The sequence below is a fragment of the Leopardus geoffroyi genome, chromosome D1 (genome assembly GCF_018350155.1).
Source record: "Leopardus geoffroyi isolate Oge1 chromosome D1, O.geoffroyi_Oge1_pat1.0, whole genome shotgun sequence".
NCBI lineage: Eukaryota > Metazoa > Chordata > Mammalia > Carnivora > Felidae > Leopardus > Leopardus geoffroyi.
This window is the reverse complement of record NC_059329.1, coordinates 49512594-49537215: the sequence shown is the minus strand read 5'-3', so window position 1 is coordinate 49537215 and position 24622 is coordinate 49512594. Positions and strand designations below refer to the sequence as shown.

At 39.3% G+C, this 24622-nt stretch overlaps 1 protein-coding gene across 3 annotated transcripts in view; it reads right to left on the bottom strand.

The window, feature by feature from the left end:
• The window catches only part of LOC123601089 (prolylcarboxypeptidase), a 78310-nt gene extending 53693 nt beyond the window's left edge, over positions 1–24617 (bottom strand). Inside the window, exons 1-2 of one of the 3 annotated variants that reach the window (XM_045483830.1) lie at positions 24559–24617; positions 23329–23510 (exon numbers count right to left, since the gene is read on the bottom strand). In XM_045483830.1, the coding sequence (XP_045339786.1) occupies positions 23329–23496 (168 nt within the window). In that variant the 5' untranslated portion in view covers positions 23497–23510; positions 24559–24617. The other 2 variants (XM_045483831.1, XM_045483829.1) reach the window with 2 other exon arrangements.
• Positions 24618–24622: the final 5 nt, after the last annotated feature.

Here is a 24622-nt window from a genome sequence, read left to right as displayed (position 1 = left end):
TTTCTATGCATTGATTTTATATCCTGCAACTTTGCTGAATTCATGAATCAATTCTAGCAGTTTTTCTGTGGAATCTTTTGGGTATTCCATATATAATATCATGTCATCTGCCAAGAGTGAAAGTTTGACCTCCTCCTGGCCGATTTGGATGCCTTTTATTTCTTTGTGTTGTCTGATTTAAGAGGCTAAGACTTCCACTACTATGTTCAATAACAGTCTGCCTCCTCTCTCTTATTCACATCTGAACCCCCACAGCACAAAGCACAATGGGTACAGCACTGTTTCATCAATAACTGTTGAGTTGAATTGGAAAGAAAAAGTGAGAAGTGTAATGTGACACCAGAGGACCAAGTAGCCTACCTGAACCAATTAACTCTGCTCTCACCCCTTTTGTCTACCAGTGACACTATGTTATCTTTCTATCAGGTATGTTAGCATCAGGAAATATGGACAGATCCAAAAATTATGTTAAAATCCAACTCAATACTGACTCTCTTCATCAAGGACAAGGCCCTTTCATCCTCCCACTACTTCCTGACTGCCTACTGCATGTGCCTGGCTACACCAGACACAAGGATAAAAGACACAGTCTTTGCTCTAAAAGAGGTCATAGCCCAGTTGAGACAAGCAAGTAAAGAAACTATTTCTACACAATGGATGCTATCATGAATCCAGGTAGCACAAGATGTTCGTTATAGCAGCAAAAAGGAAACACAATCTAACTAACTGCTGGTATAGGAGGCTGCAATGAAGGCAAACACAGAGGACATGATAATGCCTCTACTGGGACCCTGCCCACCTCTTTTCCAACCTCATCTTCCATTGCTTATCCCTCTCCTATTTCATAATTCAGAAACCCACTGGACATAATATGCTTTCTCAAGTCTCCAGGCTACTGCACGTGAATTTTCCCCTGCTTGGAATATTTTCCTACCCACGTCATTACAGAAAACTCCCTACTTCATCCTCCATCCATCCAAGTATTGATTTAAGAAGTGTCCCCTCCATAAAGTTTTCCAGGACAATCCCAGGCCTACAGAGTGGCTGCTTCTCCAGTGGAAAGAGCCCAGCTTTGCTGCCTGACACGTCCTGAGTTGAAAACCCAATTGTGCCACTTTCCAAGCTAGGTGAGTTTCAGTACATTTTTTCACATCTCTGAACCTTAGTTGCCTCATCTTTAAAAGGAGTATTAATATCTTCCCTAGAAGGTAGTGTTTGTATAAATCCCTGACCACAGTAGAGGCTCAAAATTTATTGAATTATACCAAATACTCCCTGATGATTGTTAGCCATCAGTAATTACACATTGTGGTATATATTTTTAATGTTTACTTGTTTTTGAGACAGAAAGAAAGAGTGTGAGTAGGGGAGGGGCAGAGGGAGAGGGAGACAGAATCCGGAGCAGGCTCCAGGCTTCAAGCTGTCAGCACAGAGCCCAACGTAGAGCTCAAAGCCATGAACCACGAGATCATGACTTGAGCCAACATCAGACACTTAACCAACTGAGCCACCCAGGCGGCCCACACTTTGTGGTATTAAACACACACACACACACACACACACACACACACACGCATAAAAGTACATTACAACCATAGCAATGTTTTCACAACAGTTGGCATGTGACCCCTGGGAAACCTTAAAAAGCAGTTTGATAATACATTTTCCCCAGGAGCAATTCTGTTCTCATTAAGGCAGTAAAAATAATGAAAGATAGAATTTACATAAAGGATCTTCTATAAGAGAAGAGAGTTGCCATAAAGAGTAAAACCAAGGAAATCTTCACCTCAAAAGTTTATTTCATTTAAAAAGCAAAGTTCGTGGAAAACAAACAGCACACTCTGAAGGAAATTATTCAACAGTAATAATTATAATCTCCCAAAACTACTTACAATAGGACATTGTCTCCCTTTAGAACTATAATCTAAGCAGCCTACAATGAGAAGGTAAACTATTCACAAGTAATACTTTCATCCCACAGCCTAGTACCTCTTAGAGCTCCCCGTTTTTAAAAGAGTCATTTTTGTTTGACCCCAAAATGCATGACTATAAAAAAAGAAATAAATTTTCTCCCTTATAGTATTCTGCTTTGCTCATTAACGTTTAGAAATACAGTCCAAGTCAGGAAACCTCAATTATAAGCTCTGCTACTTTGCAAACACATCAACACTGAGAAGAAAAACAAGATGGTGAATAAAGAAGAAATGAATGTTAAGTCCAGGACCAGATGGCTTCAAAGGTGAATTCTATCAAACATTTAGAGTTAAATACCTAGTCTTCTCAAAATATTCCAAAAAATAGAGGAGGAAGGAAAGCTTCCAAATTCTTTCTACAAAACTAGCATTACCCTGATACCAAAACCTGATAAAGACACTACAAATAAAGAGAACTATAGGCCAAGCTCTTGCTGAACTTGGATACAAAAATCCTCAACAAAATATTAGCAAACCAAATCCAACAACACACTTAAAAAATAATTCACTACAATCAAGTGGGATTTATTCCCAGAAGGCAACAATGATTCAATATTCACAAATCAATCAGCGTGAAACAAGAAAAAGGATAAAAGCCACATGGTCATTTCAAAGATCATACAGAAAATGCAGAAAAAGTTTGACAAAGTACAACATCCATCCATGATAAATATCCTCAACAAAGTAGGTTTAGAGTGAACATACCTCAACAAAATAAAAGCCATATAAGAAAAACCCACATTTAATATCATACTTAAGGGAGAAAAACTGAAAACTTTTCCCCTAAGGTAAGAAACAAGACAAGGACGTTGACTCTCACCACTTTTATTCAACATAGTACTAGAAGCCCTAGCCACAGCAATCAGGCAACAAAAAGAAATAAGAGGCATCCAAATTGGTAAGAAGTAAAACTTTTACTATTTGCAGATGACATGATACTACATACAGAAAACCCTAAAGACCACCAAAACAACTACAAAAACTGATAAATGAATTCAGTAAGGTCACAGGATAAAATCAATATACAGAAATCTGTCATATTTCAATATACTAATAGTGAAGTCGCAGAAAGAGAAATTAAGAAACCAGTCTCATTTAACATTCTATCAAAAATTGTGCTCGCTTCGGCAGCACATATATTAAAATTGTATCAAAAATAATTTTTAAAAAAACTAGTAATAAACTTAAGATGGTGACATGGTGCCTGGGTGGCTCAGTCAGTTAAACGTCCAACTCTTGATTTCAGCTCAGGTCATGATCTCATGCTTCTGAGATCACTTCTGAGAGAGAGATCTCACTCTCTCTCAAAAATAAAACAAAACACCTTAAACAAAGAGGTGAAAGACCTGTACTCTGAAAACTATAAAACACTGATGAAAGAAATTTGAAGATGACACAAATGGAAATATATTCCATGCTCGTGAACTGGGAGAACAAATATTGTTAAAATGTCCACAGTACCTAAACCAATCTACAGATTTACTGCAATCCCGATCAAAATACCAACAGCATTTTTCATAGAACTAGACTAGAATAATCTCAAAATTCATATGGAACCACAAAAAGACTCTGAATAGCCAAAGCAATCTTGAAAAAGAGTAACAAAACTGGAAGTATCACAATCCCAGATTTCAAGATATACTACAAAGCTGTAATAATCAAAACAGTATGGTAGTGGCACAAAAAAACAGACACATATATCAATGAAACAGAACAGAGAGCCCAGAAGTAAACCCATGATTATATGGCCAATTAATCTTCAACAAAGGCAGAAAGAATACCCATTGTGATACAGACAGTCTCTTCAACAAATGGTATTGGGAAAAGTGGACAGAGACATGCTAAATAATGAAACTGGACCACTTTCTTACACCATACACAAAAACAAACTCAAAATGAACTAAGAACCTAAATGTGATACCTGAAACCATAAAAATCCTAGATGAGAGCACAGGCAGTAATTTCTCTGACATCAATCATACGAACATCCTTCTAGATTTGTCTCCCATGGTAAAGGAAACAAAAGCAAAAATAAACTATTGGGACTACATCAAAATAAAAAGCTTCTGCACAGTGAAGGAAATAATCAACAAATCTAAAAGGCAACCTACTGAATGGGAGAAGATATTTGCAAATGATACATCTGATAAAGGGTTAGTATCCAACATATACAACTCAACACCCAAAAAATGAATAATTCAAATAAAAACTGGGCAGAAGACATGAGCAGCAGACATTTCTCCAAAAAAGACATCCAATGGCCAAAAGACACATGAAAACATGCTCAACACCACTCATCACCAGGGAAATGCAAATCAAGACCACAATATCACCTTATACCTATCAGAATGACTACAATCAAAAACGGAAGAAACAAGTGATAGTGAGCATGTGGAGAAAAGGGAAACTTTTTGCACTATTGGCAGGAATGCAAACTGGTGCAGCCACTGTACAAAACAGTAGAGATTTCTTAAAAAATTAACAATAGAATAACCATCTAATCCAGTAATTCCCTGAGTATTTACCCAAAGAATAAGAAAACACTAATTCAAAAGATGTATGAGCACCTACATTTACTGCAGTACTATTTATAATAGCCAAATTATGGAAGCAACCCAAATGTCCATGGATAGATGAATGGATAAAGAAGATGTGGTGTGTGTATGTATGTGTGTGTGTGTGTGTATATATATATATACACACACATATAGTCTTAGCCATAAAAAAAAAATCTTGCCATTTGTAACAAAACGGATAGATCTTGAAAATATAATGCTAAGAGAAATAAGTCAGTCAGAGAAAGACAAATACCATTAAATTTCACTCATATGCAGAATTTAAGAAACAAAACAACAAAGAAGAAAAGAAGCAATCAAAAAGTAGACTCTTGGGGCACTTGGGTGGCTCAGTTAGTTAAGCTTTTGCCTCTTGGTTTCGGCTCAGATCATGATCTCACGGTTTGTGGGCTCGAGCCCCATGTCAGTCTCCATGCTGACAGTGCAGAGCCTGCTTGGGATTTTCTCTCTCTCCCTCTTTGTCTCTCTCCCTATGCTCACTCGCTCTCTCTCTCTCTCTCTCACTCTCTCCCTTACTCTCAAAATAAATAAATAAACTTAAAAAAAAAGTAGACTCTTAGAGAACAAACTGATGGTAACAAGAGGGGAGGTAAGTGGGGCAACGGGTGAATAGGCGAAGGGGATTAAGAGTAAACTTATCATAATGGCTGCTGAGTAATGTGTAGAATTGTGGTACCATCTAAAAAATAAATTGTACACCTGAAACTAATATAACACTGTACATTAATAATACTGGAAATGAAATAAAAATTTAAAGAAAGTGGAAGGAGGGGCACCTGGGGGCTCAGTTGGTTAAGCATCCAACTTTGGCTCAGGTCATGATCTCAAGGTTTGTGAGTTTGAGCCCTGTGTCGGGCTCTGTGCGGACAGCTCAGAGCCTGGAGCATGCTTTGGATTCTGTCTCCCTCTCTCTCTGCCCCTCCACTGCTCAAGCTCTGTCTCTCTGTCCCTCTCTCTCTCTGTCTCTCTCTCAAAAATAAACATTAAAAATATTTTTAAAGAAAGAAGAAATGGATGTATATTATTCCTACATGCCCTTGAAAAAAAAAAAAAAACTCTGAAAAGAATGATTTAACTATCAAGGGAAAATCTCTAAGAAGTACCAAGTCCCTTTTCTCCCAAACAGAATCTTCCTACAATAGGAAGTAGTTATCACCATGCAATTCTCCTTCCTCCGAAATCTTGTGCTATATATCTCTCTTGCAATAATTTACATACAACCTAGTAAAGATTTTTGCTTCCAGGCCTTACCTCTCCATTATAGGAGAAACATCCATCTTTGTAGAGCCCATATAGTCTACATTAGTGTTTCATAAAAAGGAGGTTGTGATCCATTCGTGGGTTATAAACTGAAGTTAGCAGGTCACAGTCAGCATTTCTTTTAAACAGAATTGCATGCTATTCAGCAGCCTGTCTACAGAATTTGAAATTATGTCAATCAGGAAATTTTAAAACTCTAAATGTTCTGAACCATTATGCCCCTGTGGGATATTAATTCTAGGGCAAGTATGCTTTCTACCTGAGAGATAACTACCTGTTAAATCACATTCCAAGATATAATTACAGTTCAGGCAACAAGAGCCATTTCAGAAAGTTAATGTATAGTTAATGAATGCTACAGACTATAAGTATTCTGGGAGCCCAGGGAAAGATAGCTGATACTAAGCTGAGTCAATTGAAGAAGGTTTCCCTGAGGAGGTGGGGTTTAAGCAGGGCCCAGTAAAGACCTAGATTAGAAAAGAGGAGGGGAGAAAAAAACACAGTGCCAGCTGGCCTGGACTGAGGCTGATAGAACAAAGGGACTGAGGAGGCTACTGTAATAGTTTAGCTTGGAGTTGTGTGGGTAGAAAAAAGCTAATAACCCTGAACATGCAAAGTAAGTGGCATGAACTAAGAAGGAATCATGGAAGAGTCTTGATGGTTAAGTGGACTCTGGTCTGGTGTAGAGGTGAAAGTGAAGGAATCAGATGATTCCAAAATACTCTAATCCTGGATGACCAGGAGATTAGTGCCATTAATAGTAATGTGAAAAAAATCAAAGGAGTTTTAGAAGGGAATGTTATATAATGACATTAATACTTGTTATTAAAGTTTAACTTGCTTTGAACACCCATACATCTCAATTGCACTTAGGTATCCATATAAGGGATACTATCCAGTATAAGCAGCATGCTATTCTTAAGGCACTTACTACTTGGAAGAACCAAGGCTGATACTCAGCCAGTTATTATAATATTGAAATCCTTCTATACCAGTTGGCAAATAATTATCTTAGTAACTTGAGTGATGTCTGCCCCCATTCTATGCCCACCAATCCTGCTCTCCCAGTTCCTTCTCCAGACCTCAGGTCTAAAGAACCAACCCACAGCACTGCAAGAACCCTCAGTTCTATGATCAGTTTCTGTTCTGATTGGACAGTGTCTATACCATATTGGTAGTACTAGACAAAATATAAAATAAAAGCAAGTGTTAACAGCATTCAGAAAAGGGAGAAATCACCTCAGGTTGGGTCAGTTACTCATTTAAACCATTGTTGAGGGCATACACTGTGGATACACTGATAGGTGTGGTCCCAGCACTCAGGCTACTCACATCATTATACAGAGACCAACATATAAACAAATCATTGCAATCCAGAGTAACTGAGTACAAAAGAAGCATTTATAAAGTACAATGGAAGGCACAAAGGGAACAGTAGTCAATACCCAGCCTGAGAAGAGAAATAAAGAGAAATAAAGTTTCACAGATAAGGTGATAAATAAGACCTGAGCCACGAAAGATGTACAAGAATGCCAGGCAGAGAAAGGAGGAAGACAAACCATTCTGAGTAGAGAGATACCAGTACTGTGTGAGTCACATCCCAGCATAGTGTGTACAAAACAATGAAGTGACCGATGTGTAATACTTGGCACACAGTGTCAATAATAAATAACTATAGCATAAATATTAGAGATTCTTTTCTAGCAGATTTACTTCTCTGATTATGTTTTTAAAGGCTGATCCTAAAACTCATTTGTTTTGTCTAAGCCTACACTAGCTGAGCAAGGAATGGGGAAATCAACATATCCTGGGAGGCATGAGGTCAGTCAGTTTGGAATTTAAAAATAAAGCACATTATGGGGTCCTATGTGGCTCACTCGGTTAAGCGTCCGATTTCGGCTCAGGTCATGATCTTACAGCTCCTGAGTTCAAGCCCTGCGTCAGGCTCTGTGCTAATAATAGCTGAGAGCCTGGAGCGTGCTTTGGATTCTGTGTCTCCCTTCTCTGTCTGCCCCTCCCCTGCTCACACTATGTCTCTCAAAAATGAATAAACATTAAAAAAAATTAAAATGAATAAAATAAATGAAAAAAAATAAAGCACATTGGGGCGCATGGGTGACTCAGTGGGTTGAGCATCCGACTTCAGCTCAGGTCATGATCTCGTGGTTTGTGAGTTCACGCCCCGCATTGAGCTCTGTGCTGACAGCTCAGAGCCTGGGGCCTGCTTCAGATTCTGTGTCTCCCTCTCTCTCTATGCCCCTCCCCCTACCTCATGCACTCTCTCTCTCTCTCTCTCTCAAAAATAAACATTAAAAAAATTAAAAATAAATAAATAAAAACAAAGCACATGGAATTCACTAGATCAACTAGAGTTGCCTGCACTTGTTAGATGTGTGTAAGCAAAGATGAGCAAAGGGCAGTGAATGAATTGGAGTGTGAAACAGAAGCAAAAAAACAGCAGAAGACTTCACTCCTTTTCCAATTAACAAGGGCTTCCTGGAGGGGAATATTTTATAACAGAAGGGAACAAGCAAGTGCTAAACAAGCCAGATGTCTTGAAGATCAAAGAAGTATTTAAAGAATAGATCTTCAGAGGAATACCAACAGGAAAGAGTAAATGTATGTATATGCTTGGCTGGAGTATGAAATGGAGAAAGATCATCTGGAGAACAGAGACTATAGATAAATGACTATAAATTCAAACCAAGAAAAGGGTTTGGCAATGTTACAGAATTTAACTGCAAAAAGCCCTTTTGGAAATCTTTAAAAACCGTGATCCATATTTTTTGGAGAGTAAGTCCCCAAGCATCTTAGCCAATATTCATTTCATCATGTTACACTCAAATTCTTCAGAGATGAACCAAAGCACTGGGTGTATGTAAGTAACAGCAATAGGCTCTTCTATACCTTGCCTAATGTTTATTTGCAATTAATGTTGTCAATAACAGAGGACATGACATGCAGTGTCATTCTATCAGCTCAGCTCCACATGTATAGAGCTTGGTACTGCACCCTCCCAGATCCACAGATGAATGAGACCCAAGGTTGCTGCCCTTGAAGAGATCATGGAGAGGTGGTCAGCAAATATTAATTCTCTTCTCTTTTAAACTGTGGTCATTTTCTAGAAATCACACTATATAAAAAGGCAAACAAAAAGCCTGTTTGGGTCTGCACTACCCTCACCAGTCATTGTCATTTAAAGCTAATTGTTTAAGAGAAAGGAAGCATCGTAGGCGGAGGAGAAGGGAGTCATCATCACTGCTTTCTGAAATTGTTGCATGAGCAGCTCCCTCCAAGGAAGAGGCCATCAGTGCTCAGGAAATGACAAAGGTTTCCGACAGTTTTAAAGGATAGTGTCTGCAGTGTGACCCATGGTTCAAACTGCATAAAAATAAGAATTCACTGACAAATGATAACAAGTACTTCCTCACTTTCCTCTGAGCTGAATCAGAGCCATTGTTTGGGTTGTAGTTCCTTGTTTAAATTAGGTTATTAAATCACAATGATGCTGGCCAAACCTGCAGTCATACGCCACCAGGAAAACTTAATAAAAAATACCAGTGTGTGGCAAGGTTTAAATGCACACACACACGCAGACACTTGCTTTTGCACTAATAAAATCTGACCAGCACCAAGCATATCTTTCAAAAACTGTTTCCCCCTGCACCTCCAGAAAACCATAAATGAATGTCCTGTGACGTTGCAGAAAGAGAAAGGAATTTGCAGACAGATCTGGGTTTGAGTACCGGTTCTGCCAACTACCAGAGCTATTTGAATTTGAACAAGTTACTTCATGTCTTTGGGCTTGTTTCCTTGTACGTAAAATGAAAAAATACTGCCTATCTTAGAGAGGTCTTATGTTGATTAAGTTGGGTAATGCATGCATGAGAGTGCCTCGCAAGGAGCTGCATGAAGTCAGAGCTTGATGTACTACTAGGACATTTTGTAGAGTATATTTTATTAGCATTCACCTCCCCAGTCTGAAACCACTGCCAAATACACACACAAACATCTACAATGGTATGTTATGTGTTTAATAGTACTACATATGAGAAAGAAATTGTGACATTAAAACTTTAGCAATTTGTTCTGACTATTCACTTAAAACAGTTATTTTTTTATTTTCAAATTTTTATTTAAATCCTAGTTAGTTAACATACAGAGTGCAACATTGGTTTCACCACTTAAAACAATATGACCTTGCAAAGTGAAATTAAGAAAAAAACTTGCAGTTATCATGGAACTGAAGACAGCAAAAAAGCAATGACTTGATGACAGTAAGAGCCCCTTACACACCAAATATCATGTGGCCTGATATGTGATGTTTCTGCTTTTGACTTTCAATCCAGTCCTGTGACAGTACAATACACCTTTAGTACACATTCATCACTGTATGAATTGTATAGCTCTGAGGAAAAGTATATATCACAGAAATAAAACATGACTGAATATCCACTTCTAAAGAATTTTAAAATAATCTGTGACATCACTTTCATCACCTCATATGCTGAAGATTATAAATCCACATCTCAAAGCACTACTTATTTCCTCTAAGGTATCAGAATAATAGAATTACAATCATGATTCAAACAGCCAGGTTTCTCATAAAAGTAGTTAAAGGTATTAGCTTAAACTTTCAGTCTAATATTCTTTAAAATAATAACACTTTATTAAACAGAAGAATAACAGTATTATTCTAAGCACCATGTTTAAAGATGAGACTACCGGGGCGCCTAGGTGGCGCAGTCGGTTAAGCGTCCGACTTCAGCCAGGTCACGATCTCGCGGTCCGTGAGTTCGAGCCCCGCGTCGGGCTCTGGGCTGATGGCTCAGAGCCTGGAGCCTGTTTCTGATTCTGTGTCTCCCTCTCTCTCTGCCCCTCCCCCGTTCATGTTCTGTCTCTCTCTGTCCCAAAAATAAATAAACGTTGAAAAAAAAAAAAATTAAAATAAATAAATAAATAAATAAATAAAGATGAGACTACCATCCAGGCTTTTATAGAAAACAAAATACCTAGGTCTGGTTAACTGAACTTTTTTTTTTTTAATTTCTTTTATTTTATTATTTTTTTTACCCCTCCCCCTTAAAATTTTTTAATCTTTATTCACTTTTGAGAGACAGGAAGAGACAAAGCATGAGCAGGGGAGGGGCAGAGAGAGAGGGGGGACACAGAATCCAAAGCAGGCTCTAGGCTCTGAACTGTCAGCACAGAGTCCGATGCAGGGCTTGAACCCACGAACCATGAGATCATGACCTAAGCCAGAGTTGGACACTCAAACAACTGAGCTACCCAGGTGCCCTCTTTTATTTTATTTTAGAGAGAGAAAGCACAGCAGAAGAGAGGGGCAAAGTGAGAGGGAGACAGAGAGAGACAGAGAGAGAACTCCAAGCAGGCTCTAAACTCAGCATAGAGCCCAAAGCGGGATTCAATCCCACAACCCTGGGACGAAATGACCCCAGACAAAATCAAGAGTCAGATGCTCAATCAACCCAGGCACCCCTGAATTTGACTTTCTAATCAAGGAAGACTTTCAAAAGCCAAATGCCAAAGGGTGACCTCTGTTCCTTTGAGTTACTGGAAAAGAGAGGAACACTCAAGTGGAGTAGAAGATGAATATATAGCAGTGACCAGTCCATGCAGCATAGATGAGGAACATTTACGTGAACTTCAACATACTCCAAGGCCAATTTTGTACACAGACTGTTGGGAAAGCTTAAAAAGGAGGCTTCCTTAATGGAATTAGGGTAAACTGTACTGAGCACCAAATTTATAGGGACAATTTCTAAAGCAGTGACCTCACTCCTGACCTACCACTTTAGTCTCCTCCTTTATTTCCTTGGATAGTACCTTTTTTGGGATCATCAGTGGAGGTCTCTTAACATCCTTTAGTCTAGAATGTATAGAGCCACCCACAAATACCTCACAGTCTATATCTTAGAAGGTTTCATAGTTCCCTTCTCCTGTTAACATGGTTCATTTATTTAAAGTCCATTCATGTAAAAGTATTCTTTCTGTAACACAAAAGCCAAGTCAGAAGAAAGTTCTGTATTATTAAAACCTCCATTATGATTTTTTTTCTCTCCAAAATTAACCAACCTAGTGCTAGAGAATTAAGATTCCTTTTATTCTACTTTATTACTGTTTAATCTAGATTTCCTTAACAAATGTGACCGCCAGGGCACCTGGGTGGCTCAGTTAGTTATCATATCTGCTCAGGTCATGATCTCTGTGCTGAGAGCTCAGAGCCTGCTTCAGATCCTCTGTCTCCCTCTCTCTCTCTCTGCCCCTCCCCCACTCACACTGTCTCTCTCAAAAATAAATAAACATTAAAAAAATTTTTTTACTGTGACTTCCACACTGTCTCTAATTAAGGCCATGAGTTACACAAACTTCTGTCTATTCCAGAAATACAGTTAGTACAGAAGCAACATCGATCAAGAGCTCTGATTTCAACAGAGCTCAGTTTAAACCCTGGTACTACCACTTATTAGCTATGTGATCACAGGCATATTACTTTACCTCTGAGCCCTTTATTTCTCTATAAAAAGAAAGGTAGTACCTCCTTGCAAGGTGGAAGATAAATATATTAAGAACACTTATGTTTCTTTTGGGATGAGCACTGGGTGTTGTATGGAAACTAATTTGACAATAAATTTCATATAATAAATAAAGAAATAACAACAACAACAACAACAAAAGAACACTTATGCAGTATCTGTCACAAGGTGAATGCATTTACTCTGGTCAGCAGAGCAGTGCTTTGCCCCTTACCACTTTAACACCAAGTTATATTCTTAAAGTCAATGACAGATTCAGAGAAGGAATACCCATACCATGCGTGTGCAAATGGAAATAGTGACAATACTGACCTCACACTGTTGAGGGCCAACCTCTTGCCTCTCCCAGTCTTACTGAACTTTCAGTTCCTCCAACATAGACTGCTCTTTTCTATTTTAGGATCTTATACGTGATACACCCTCTACCTGGACAGAAATCTCAGTCATCTCCCTTCTCCTGGCTAACTCCTGCTCAGCTTCCCAGTCTCTGCTTTGATACTATAGCTGCCTATAGGTTTCTCTAATACCCAAGACTCAGGACTCAGGACTCCATCGTAGATCCCACAGCAAATTACTTCCTTAAAGCATGTGTTGTCCCACTTGTAATTACTTGTTATTGTGTTTTTTCCCACTAAACTGTAAACTTCATGAGGTCTGTCTTTGCTTTCCACTTATCCCTATTTATTAACACAACATGTGGCACATAGGAAGAGCCAGTAAATGTTTCTGAATGAACATACAACTGTGCTGTTTTACTATATAAATGTTAGATATCCTGTCTGCTATAACAGAATAATATTTCCCTGTATCATACAACCAACTTGAAGAGCTGCTCAGGGAAAGCTCCTAAGGAAACTGTACTTTAATAAATCTGCCTTTTCCTAACCCATGTGGGCAGACCCCACAACATGAGCAACAGGAAAGAGAACATTGTGAGCTTGACAGAGACACAACAGCTGATCCTCTTCAGGTACAGCACTGAGTGGCAACCTAGAACTGACACATATGTAATAGAAAGTATGGATTTACAAATACACATAGCTAATTGGCTTCTTTTTGCAAATGCAAACCCAAATCATAAAAAGTACTGCCTTTTACCTTAGCTCTCTAATAAATATGGGCAGTATAGAATTGCCACAGAAGTAGGCTTTAGGGGGACATTTTTCCCAATGTCTTCATCCTTTACCCTTTCCCTGGCCCTCACCCATACACAACGGAAAGAGCAAACAGAAATTGCTGCACTCCCTCTCACTATTCTTTCTCTGTACATATATGAAAAGGGTCAGTACAGATAACTAGCTACAGCTTCCAGATCGTGAAAATAAGAGAATGTGAAGAAGTGGGCCTGTTTTTATTTGCCTGGCATTCTATGTTTCCCAAAAGGATTTAGACAGTTGAGAATCAAGTTTCTATACTGTTTCCCTCCCTGCACGCGCGCGCGCACACACACACACACACACACACACACACACACACACACCCCTCCCTTACCTCAATAGGTAGAGAAGCAGGAAAAGGGAGAGGGAGAAAGATACAGATTCAACAAGCATTTGTAAAAATGATACTCTATAAAACTATAAAAACTATGTAAAACTATGGGCAGCATTCTATAGAGGACTATGGATACAAGACAGAGTTTCTGCTTTAAAAACGGAGTAAGACAAGGATACAAAAGATTTTAAAGCAAGGCTAGAATAAGACACATGCCATGAGAGAAGTACAAACAAAGATTTGACTTTCACACACTTTCCAGGATATTAAGAAATGTCTCATGGAGGAGGCAGACAGTATCTGAGATGGGGCTTAAAAAATGGATGGAATTGGTAAAGCAGGGACAGCATTGGGAAAGGTACTCCAGGCCAAAGGAACAATATGGGCTAAAGCAAGGAAACAGGAAAAGAATGAGCGTGTGTGAAGAATAGATTAACACACTGGAAAGGTGGGTTGGGGTCACAAGGTGGAAGGCCTTGAATGCTACAGGATTTTATTCTAAATAAAGCAAACAATAAGGAATCATTGCAGGCTCTGAGCAGAAAAGTGGCTTGATGGGAGGAGATGTGATTAATGTGACCCATAGGGACTACAGTAGAGGGAGCACTGCAGGAAGCAAGGAGGACCTTAAACCTCATATAATCTACCTTTTACTGTCCCTCACCCCATCCTCACTCCCTTTCTGACTTGGCTTAAATTTCATGGTCGATTAGTAAATTACTCCCTTGCATATGCCCCTCAGTCCCCATGTCTCTCTCTTTCTTTTACTGGTTTGGCAAAAGGATAATCCTGGCTAAAAAGAACTTTCCACCAACTTCTCACTCATACCCAAGAAAGTAAATGTAGCTAGAGAAAACACACAGCCTGTCAAATGGTCTAATATGTATGAGGCTTCAAAGCTGCCTGCACCACACTGCATTTTCCTAGTCCATTTACTTTCCTTCTCTGCTAGTGAAGTATTTATGTTCTCTTTCCTCTTCACTATCTTCATCCCCTACTATTCTCTCCTTGGGTACATCTTTCCAGCCATACTGGCCTCCTTGTAGTTGTTCCCACCAGGCACACACCTACCTTAGGGTTTTTGTACTTACTCTTTTCTATGCCTTGAATGCTCTTCCCCCAGTGCCTAGAAGAGCCTTACAAAAAGTAGGAACTTAACAAAAATTGAGTAAATGAATTTGGAAACACATTGTACATTCAAGTTTTCTATTTTGCTTTTTTCACTTATCATTAATTGATGAACATCTCCCCACACTACCAGATATACTTCAAGGCCACCATTTTCAAGAGACAATAATATTCCCTTTTATGGATATATAATAAATCATTTACAATTTGGGATTGAGAAACCAGCAAATTGACAAATGGGATATTTTGAATATTTCTTCTTTTGATTTTTCTGAACCTTCATAGTTTCACCTCTACAATTGAGCATGATATCTACCTCACAGGGTTGTTGTAAAGATTGAATGATCTCATGGTTCATGAGACTGAGTCCGACTGTGCTGTTAGCAGAGCCAGCTTGGGATTCTCTCCCCCTGTCTCTCTGCCCCTCCTCTGCATGTTCTCTCTTTCTCTCTCTCTCAAAATAAATAAATAACTTTAAAAAAGTATTTATTTTTAAAAGTGATTGTAATAATCAAAAGTAGGATATAAAAGAGTTTAAAATAATACCTGGCCCAGATAAGACAATCAATAAATGTTTATTCATTCACCGCTCATAAACAACTATGACTCTTCTTAAATTGTGAATCATAATAAAAAATATTTAAAAAAAAACAAATTTTATAAACACCCCAATCACATACACACTGTCAATGCAAAACTGTCCCTTTGATGAACACTTACAAAGCATACATCAGATTTTTTACATAAATCTCCATATCAATTTTGTTTCCTTTATTATGAAAAAAACAGGCAAAACAATCTTTTTCAATTACTGAATGACAGTATGCATAAATAAATTCCTTTATTTACTACATGCTCCAATGTATATATACATCAGGTCAGTGAACTATCATGATCAGGGTAAGTTGAGCAAGAAAATATTAAGTAGGCCAGCCTTACTTCAGGGACTTTTTGAAGTAATCTACATTACAAATGTATTAGTCCTTTTCCATATTTTTCAGATACAAGCTTAAGTATGTATGACTGCAATGGCCAATAAGTATGTGAGGTCTTCCAGGATATAATCATCTCTGCCTTCCTGGGACCTAGTCCAGTGCCTGACATATAAAAGGAATTAGATGAACAGTGAGTAGGTGGATGGGTGGGTGGGTAAGAGACTGAATGAGTATGGTAGTCATTAGTGCTGTTTCTCCTTCTAGGCACTCCAGAATCAGTATTTTTTGTCTCCCCACCCTGTCCTCAGATGCAGCAATGTAGTCTGTTTGGGCCAATGAATTATGAAATGAATGTGCCATTTCCAGACTGGAACATTTATTATCATTTCATGTTCTTTTTCCACTGCTATGGTGATCATGAAAGTATATGTTGAAAGGAAGCTTCCATAAGTCCTTTAGTCTTGAAGTGAATGTAATAAGGGAACCCTCTGCTCACCCCAATGGAAATACATTTTGAGTAATAAATTTTCGGGGGGTTAAGTCACTAAATTTTTGGAGTTCTGCTACAGCAGCATAACCTATCCTATCCCAACTAGTATAACAAGCAAGGTTATAACATTTATTTTAGAACTAGAAACTCGTTAGAGTTTATTTTCAGAAAAACAAAATGGGACAGTGCATCTCGAACATGTAACTCAACATTTCTGTATGATCATTCTCTCACCTATAAAGTGGAATAATAATAGCATCTACCTCATAGGACTGCTATAGAAATTAAATAAATGAATGTCTATTAAGTACTCAAAACCTAGGGCATATAAGGGGCACCTGGGTGGCTCAGTCGGTTGAGTGAGTCGGTTAAGTCATGATCTCACAGTTCATGAGTTAGAGCCCCATATTGGGTTCTGTGTTGACAGTGTGGACACTGCTTGGGATTCTCTCTCCCTCTCTTTCTGCCCCTCCCCTGCTTATGCTCTCTCTTTCTCTCTCAAAATAAATAAATAAACTTTAAAAAATCAAAAACAAAAAACCAAGGGCATATAAAGTTTTCAATCAACAGTAGCAGATTACTAGTATTATCAGTGCATTAGACATTTATATACTGCCCATTTCATTTTATTCTCCCTCCTCTTACTCCTTATTCATTTTAATTTTTAGCCAATTTTTTCCATTCAAAGAAAATCTTTATTAAGAACTATTATGTAGGCACACCTGGGTGGCTCATCAGTTAAGCATCCAACTCTTGATTCCAACTCAGGTCATGATCTCATGACTTGTGGGTTCAAGCCCCACATTGGGATCCATGGTGATAGCATGGAGCCTGCTCGGGATTCTCTCTCTACTTCCCCCTGCTGTTGCCCTCCCCCCAAAAACAAATAAACAAATAAATATTAAAAAAAAAAAGAACTATTATGTAGATGGCACTGTGCCATGCACTAGGAATATGAAGACAAATAAGACATACTATCAAAGTATTCTTCTTCCCTATGATCCTTCTTTCTTCTCCAATCCACCCATAACCAAGCAAACTTCAAAATCATAAATATAGTGTTCTATGTTATAAATACTGTGTTAATTGTAGAGCTAAGTAATTTAAAAAAAAAATTTTTTTAAGGTTTGTTCATTTTTCAGAGACAGAGCGTGAGTGGGGGAGGGGCAGAGAGAGAGGGAAACACAGAATCTAAAACAGGCTCCAGGCTCTGAGCTGTCGGCACAGAGCCCGATGTGGGGCCCAAATTCACAGACAGCGAGATCATGACCTGAGCTGAAGTCAGACGCTCAACCGACTGAGCCACCCAGGTGCCCCATAGAGCTAAGTAGTTTTAATTAAAAAAAACCCTTTATATGAGTCTGTGTCTAATTCAAAGTTCAGATGGAAAAATTGTTTATGTCTGCTGTGCCAAATGCAATTAATGGCAAGGGTAAAAAACACAACTTGTATTCAAATCCCCACTGATCCTGATATAGGGCCATACAGACAGGAGGCATTCAGTGAACAGAATTACACATGTATCACAGATTGCATATGGAATCCTCTTATCTTACATAAGAGACCTTACACTGAGATCTAGAGGTAAGCAACTTGTCCCAGGTCATTATATGAGTTAGTAACAAGTCTGGTTGATACTAGAACCCAAACTTTGAAAATGTTTAAGTACTTAAAGTCCTTGTAATATGCTGCAGAGGGACATAAATATGACAGAGCAAAACCTTAAAATTAATTTTTACTGAAATTACATACTAGCATTAACTAGTAAAACATTGAGAGCTATTAGAAAGATAGTGTTAGATTTAGTATTAGTATCAAAAAGAGAAGATACTTGAAAAACCTAAAATAATGCATTCACTGTCATATTGTCCCCTCCACAATTTACCAAAACACAAAATAGAACAGGAAAAAAATAATAGAAATAGCTTATATGCTTTCCATTATGTATCAGTCTTATGTAAAAGAAAATTGTTTCAAACAAGGAAAGAGTTAATTTCTTTGCCTTATTTCTAAGTGTATTAAATTATATCCCACAGATAAAAAGGCATATATTACTATTGTGTAACTGAAAAGTTCATACAGATTTTCATATTTTACAAAATAACTATTTTAGGTATGCTAAGTGATGATTTAAATATTCTGTGTGGAGAGGGGGTAGATTAAAGCCACATGCATTAAGAAACCACAAGATAAAATAAAAATATTTACCATTTATTGAGTGAAGTGATATAAACTGTGCTATTTAAGCCCTTTACACATACTAGCTCATTTCATAACAAATCTGTGAGATGAGTAATATAATTATCCCCATCTTGCTGATTATAAAAATAGATGCTCAGAGAAACAGAATTTGTCCTCAAACTTGTATGGTATTCGATCTCTATCAAGTTCCTGACTCTCCATAATTTCATCATATCTAAGGGATGGACGACATGATCTCTAAGACCCCTTCTGGCATTGATTCCATGATTAAAAACAGAAATCAGCTCATATAATATTTGTGACATGTGCTCCAGGCCGTAAGGGGAAAACCATCAACAGATGAACCAATTAATAAGAAGAAGAGAAGAGGGCAAAAACTAAAAAGAAGAGGAGGAAAAGAGCAATATTTTACTAGACATTAGGACCACCGTGACATGAGTGGGAAAGGAGAACCTGGAGTAGGAACTGAAAGTAAAGCTGTAACACAAATAAAAATAGCTCAGCCCACTGATGGGATTACCTCACAGCAGGCAAGGAAGGAGCTGTGTGAAGGCCTTGCAGAAGTCAGTGGCCATGAGCTTAATGCTGCATGAAGATGCAGAATTCTAACATAAACACTGGTCAGTAAATAGGAATAGTTGAGTATAGATGACTGACCACTAAATTTCATTACCACAATGGTCATGCATTTGGATCAATTTGAAATGATAACACTATGAGAGTGTGGTTTTAGGACAGAGCGGGAAAGAAACCAGCACTACTCTATTACTTTCCTTAAGTTCCTACCATGTTCTAGGCACTGTGCATGTGCTTTCATGGGTTACCATATCTGGCCCTCAAAACAACCTTGGTAGAAGTGATGGTTAATTTTACATGTTAACTTGGCTGGGCTATAGGGTCCAGATATTTGGTCAAACATTCTGGATGTTTCTATGATGGTATATTTTTGGACAGGATTAACATTTAAATCACTGGACTTTGAATAAAGCAGATTTACCCTCCATAATGTCGGTGGACCTCATCCAACCAGGTGAGGGCCTGAATAGCTAAAAAAAAAAAAAAAAAAAAAAAAAAAAAAGAAAAAAAGACTGACCTCTCCTGAGCAAGAAGGAATTATACAAGTAGGCTCTCTTTGGTCTCAAATTGCAACTCTTCTCTGGGTGTCCAGCCTGCCAGCCTCCCCTGTAGATTTTGAACTTACCAGGCCTCCATAATCACATGAGCTAATTCCTTAAAATAAATCAATCTCTGTGAAAAGAGAGACACACAGACACACACAGACACATTCTATTGGTTCTGTTTCTGTAGAGAAGTCTGATTAATACAATGAATACTGTTTCCTAAGTCACCACTGAGGAAAATCAGAGCCTCAAAGGACCCATTCCCTTTTCCCAGTACATCACATAGTAAAATGCTCTCAGTACTCAAATTCTACTGTGACAGGCTTGGGTGAGAGGTGAAGAGTAATGAGAAGTAGGGAAACATTGTAACCACAAGCCATGGATTCCAAGGAGTCCCTTACAACACTGGCATCACACATGTGCCCAAAGCCTGGATGTGACCAAGTGAGGTACTATCCTTTCTCTGGTCTCCCGATTCAGTTACTTCGGATAAAAGAAATCAAATATTCCTACTAAATCAACAACATTTGAAGACTCTGAAAGAAGAGAAAAAATAATTAAAGAATAGAAGTAAAAGATGAAAATAAAAATAAGTGATTTGTGTCAATTAAATGATGACAGACTTTGCCTTGTTTAGGCTTTTTTGGATAGTCATTCATTCACTCCCTCCACAAATATGTATTTTGTACTTTATAATTTTTATGGGCTCCTCTGGGTACTAGAGTGTGCTATCTAGGTATGGGGGACACACCAAAATAATAAATCTGCAGAGCGAAAAAAGATCAACTAAGTTGCCCTAAAGTCAAGAACACTTCACAGAAGAGGGGACATTTCAGTTGGGATACAGGTATGAGTTTAACTTTAGGAGAAGAGACATGGTATGCCAGATAGAATTTTTAACCACTGTAAAATTCAATTGAGTCTACATTCTATGTTGCTAAAAGTATATGTGTGTGTTGGGGGGCAAAGGAGAGGAAAAGGCCTCCCCTAAGGCGTTTTTACCCAGACCATAAATGGAGCTTATGTTCATATAAGGATAGCTGGGAATAGCTTTGTCAACTGGACAGATATAACTACAGATAAAGAAAATCATTACAAGGTTTTATAAAAATTAAGCCTTGAATAAAAACTGAGCTTTACAGTTATAATAACATTTATTTTTAAAAGGCATAAAAGCACACTGAAACTAAAATTACTCTGTATGTTAACCATCTGGAATTTAAATAAAAACTTGAAAAAAGAAGAAAATAAAAGGCATAAAAATATTTCATGTGCTCTAACTAAAAAAAAAAAAAAATCAAGTTGAGTTTATACAGACATAGTAAGTCCCAACTAAAAATCTACAGTCCAGAATTGGTAACTACTATAACTATTATTATGCAATAAACACATATGTGGAAGTTTTCTCCAAAAAATGAAATAAAATTCAATTGGAACTGATGTAATGGATATTATTATTATAGTAATAAATAAATATGTGGGATCTGTGTCCTAAAATATAAGCTAAGCCAGAGGGCAAAGGTGGCTGAGTAAAGCCAAACAGATTTTGCAAGCCACCAAGAATGGAAAAAGAACTGATCTTAAATTATGTTTCTAAAGAGTAAAGTGGTCAAAAAAGTAATCTATAATGAAGGAATATAAATTAAGTGCTCACAGATCATTTGGTCTCTCCCACCTTTTGTTCCTTTTCAGCTGCTAGTTCTCTTTTTCATCATTTTTTTTTAATTATTTTTTTTTCCAACGTTTATTTATTTTTGGGACAGAGAGAGACAGAGCATGAACAGGGGAGGGGCAGAGAGAGAGGGAGACACAGAATCGGAAACAGGCTCCAGGCTCTGAGCCATCAGCCCAGAGCCCAACGCGGGGCTCGAACTCACGGACCGCGAGATCGTGACCTGGCTGAAGTCGGACGCTTAACCGACTGCGCCAACCAGGCGCCCCATCTTTTTCATCATTTTGAAAGAGATTTCAGACACCCTCATTCCAATAGTTTCCCTTCAATTTTACTTTACCGATGAAACTCTGCAAATAGTCGTATACAAAATACAAATATATAAAACACACCAAAGCATAAAGTTCAGGCTCAAAGAGTTCGGGGAGAGAGAGGTTACTGGAGCACTCTCACTTGGGCCTTCACCTACCACCTCTCTGAGATAGCTTCCCAAAGAGCCCTAAATTTTCCTCAGTACAGCGTGTAACATGTCATTCCTTGTTCAAACCGCTCAATTTGTAAATGAGGAAGTCATAGCCTAGAGAGTGAATTTAAGTGAGCTGCTTGAGAAAAAGCCCCGTTTCCTGGTGTCGCTGCTGAAATTGAAATGCTTTCTCTTCCTCAGAAACTCTAATTTAAATTTCCAGGTTAAAAATCATTTCTTATCAGTTACAAATTCATGCACCCCTTCTATCCCAAATTCCTATTAAAATTCACACAGGTCAATAAGCCGAACTTTAAAAAGTGTGTACTCATGGTCAGATATTCTGCTAGGGACATGTTATCTGTTTTCATTCAACCATCACCAAAGCCCCAGATCAAGAAACTGGGTTCAGAGAGGTACTGTATCCTTCCCAAGGTCACGGAGCTAGCAGAGTGGAATGCTGATCTATGCTACTCAAAGCCAAACCTCAGACTCTTGCATTCTTTCTAATCTAAAACTTTCCCAAATCTTTGCCTACCTTTACACAGGTCCCCAGAAATACAGAATTGTAAGGGATCCTGTCATTTCACACAGGATGTACTTTTCCATCCAGACTTGTAGAGTGCCTCATGCTTCAGCCAACACAAAGGCATCAAGCCTACTTTAAACTCAATCTTCAGAACCATATAAATGCTAACCCCCAGCCCCATGCTGACCGTCAAATCCTGACATACCTCTACAACTTCCTTTACAAGTATGGGTTACATAAATGTTCAGTCTTATGGAAAATAGGAAAAGTTAAAAACCTTTTTTTTTTAAAGTTTATTTATTTTGAGAGTGGGGGAGGAGCAGAAAGAGAAAGAATGAAACAGAGAATCCCAAGCAGGCTCACGCTGTCAGCACAGTGCCCGATGTGGGGCTCCATCTCAAACCTCAGATCATGACCTGAGCTGAAATCAAGAGTCAGATACTTAAAGGACTGTGCCACCTAGGAAAGGTTAACAACTCTCAACAAAAGGGCTACAAAATCAACTTTGAGCTGAGCATGAGATGACAGACTGGTGTTTTAGGCTGAATACTAAATATTATCTAATAAGATATTGGAAGTGTGTACTTAACGGCGGCTTTGGGACAAAGGATGGTTGTCACTACCAGTAGGAGCCAGAGTTGGCATTAAATAATTTTAATTTGATGGGAAGTCAAATTATGGAAGAGAGTGTGGAGCCAGAGCTGATTATTAAAGTACTGGTAATGGGAGAAGAGATAAACAGAACTGGGACTTGGTGCCACCCTCTGGAAACCGTGAGCCCAAGATTAGACAAGTCCTAGGCACCAGGGGTCTGAAACTCCGGGTGGGCTCCGGTGCCTCAGCTGGGGTGGGTTAGGCCCGGTGACCTGGGAAGCCCCAGGGGGACTGGGAAGCCCCAGTCTTCTACCACGCCCGCCCTGCCTCACCTTACCTTCTGTTGGAGGTAGTGAACCGTGTACTTCGTGGGTACAGCGGGGCGGGATGTGAAGCTGGTTGACCTGTGCAGATTGTTGAGGGCCCGCAGGGCCAGCGGTACGGGGATGACCTCCCGAAGCGTCAGGAAAGCCAGGAGCAGGAGCAGGACAGTGTGGCGCCCCATGGCCAGGGTGGCAGCTGCAGAGTGAGTGGGAGCGAGACCAGCAAATGCGGGGAGCTAGAGTCCTAAGCTCCACCCACCGCAGATGGGCTCCTCCCCCGTGAAACCCAAAGCCACTCTGCCCCACAGCAACACCGCCCAAACCTGGTAACCCAAAACACACCGCCAGCGTCCCAGAAGGCGCCGCAACTTTTCTATTTTCCTCCCGTGCAGTCTCTCTCTTTAGAGTCCACCTTAATTGCGATCACACTCCAAGTCTGCCCTTACCATCTCAGGACCCCTCCTACCTGACTGCCGGAATCCCATCCTTTCCTTGAGCGCTCCCCAAGCCCACCTTTCCCTGCCATGCCCTGTCTGCCTCAATTCCACTGCCACACCCCTTGCCCTCAGCAAACCCCATATAATGGTAATAATAATAGCTACCATGACAATTTATTGAGCGTTCTTTACATGTCACTATTATCGCTAGGCATAATGGCACACATACCAACTCATTTAACTCAAGCAGCGCAGCAATCTTGTGTGTCCTGTATGATTACTACTCCCATTTACAGATGAAGAAACTGAAACTCCGAGAAGTGTGGGGACTTGCACTGGGTGACTCAGGAGGCAATGGAGCACAGCTTCGCAGACCACTCGGTCTGGCTCCTTGCACCCACTTCCAGTATGTTAGCCAACCACCTCCTGTGGTACTCTCTGTTCATGAATCACCCCAAACTTCTATGTTGCCTACATAACTCATCCCATAACGGGAGTCGCCCAGGTAGCCCCCGAATCCCGCTTGGTCCTGGGCCCTTCTCCCAGGATACGCCCCCCTTTCTTCTCCCGGCTCCGGGTAGCCTCCCTTCCGTCTTCACCGCGCCGCCAACCCCTTTCGCCCAGCTACCACTCCTCCTTCCAGTCACCCTGCTGAACCCCGATTGGAGAGGCGCTACCACCCTTTCCTGAGATTCCTATGCTACCCCCCAAACCAGGTTTATAGACTGTGCCACTACCCCACCAGTCAGGGAAGAACATTCGCCAAACCCTGTCTCTCTACCCCCAATTCGATGAAAATGGTCGTACCCGAATGCTCACAGAACGCAGTGTTCAATCTCCACCCTCTGCGGCGCCTTCTTCTGATTGGCTC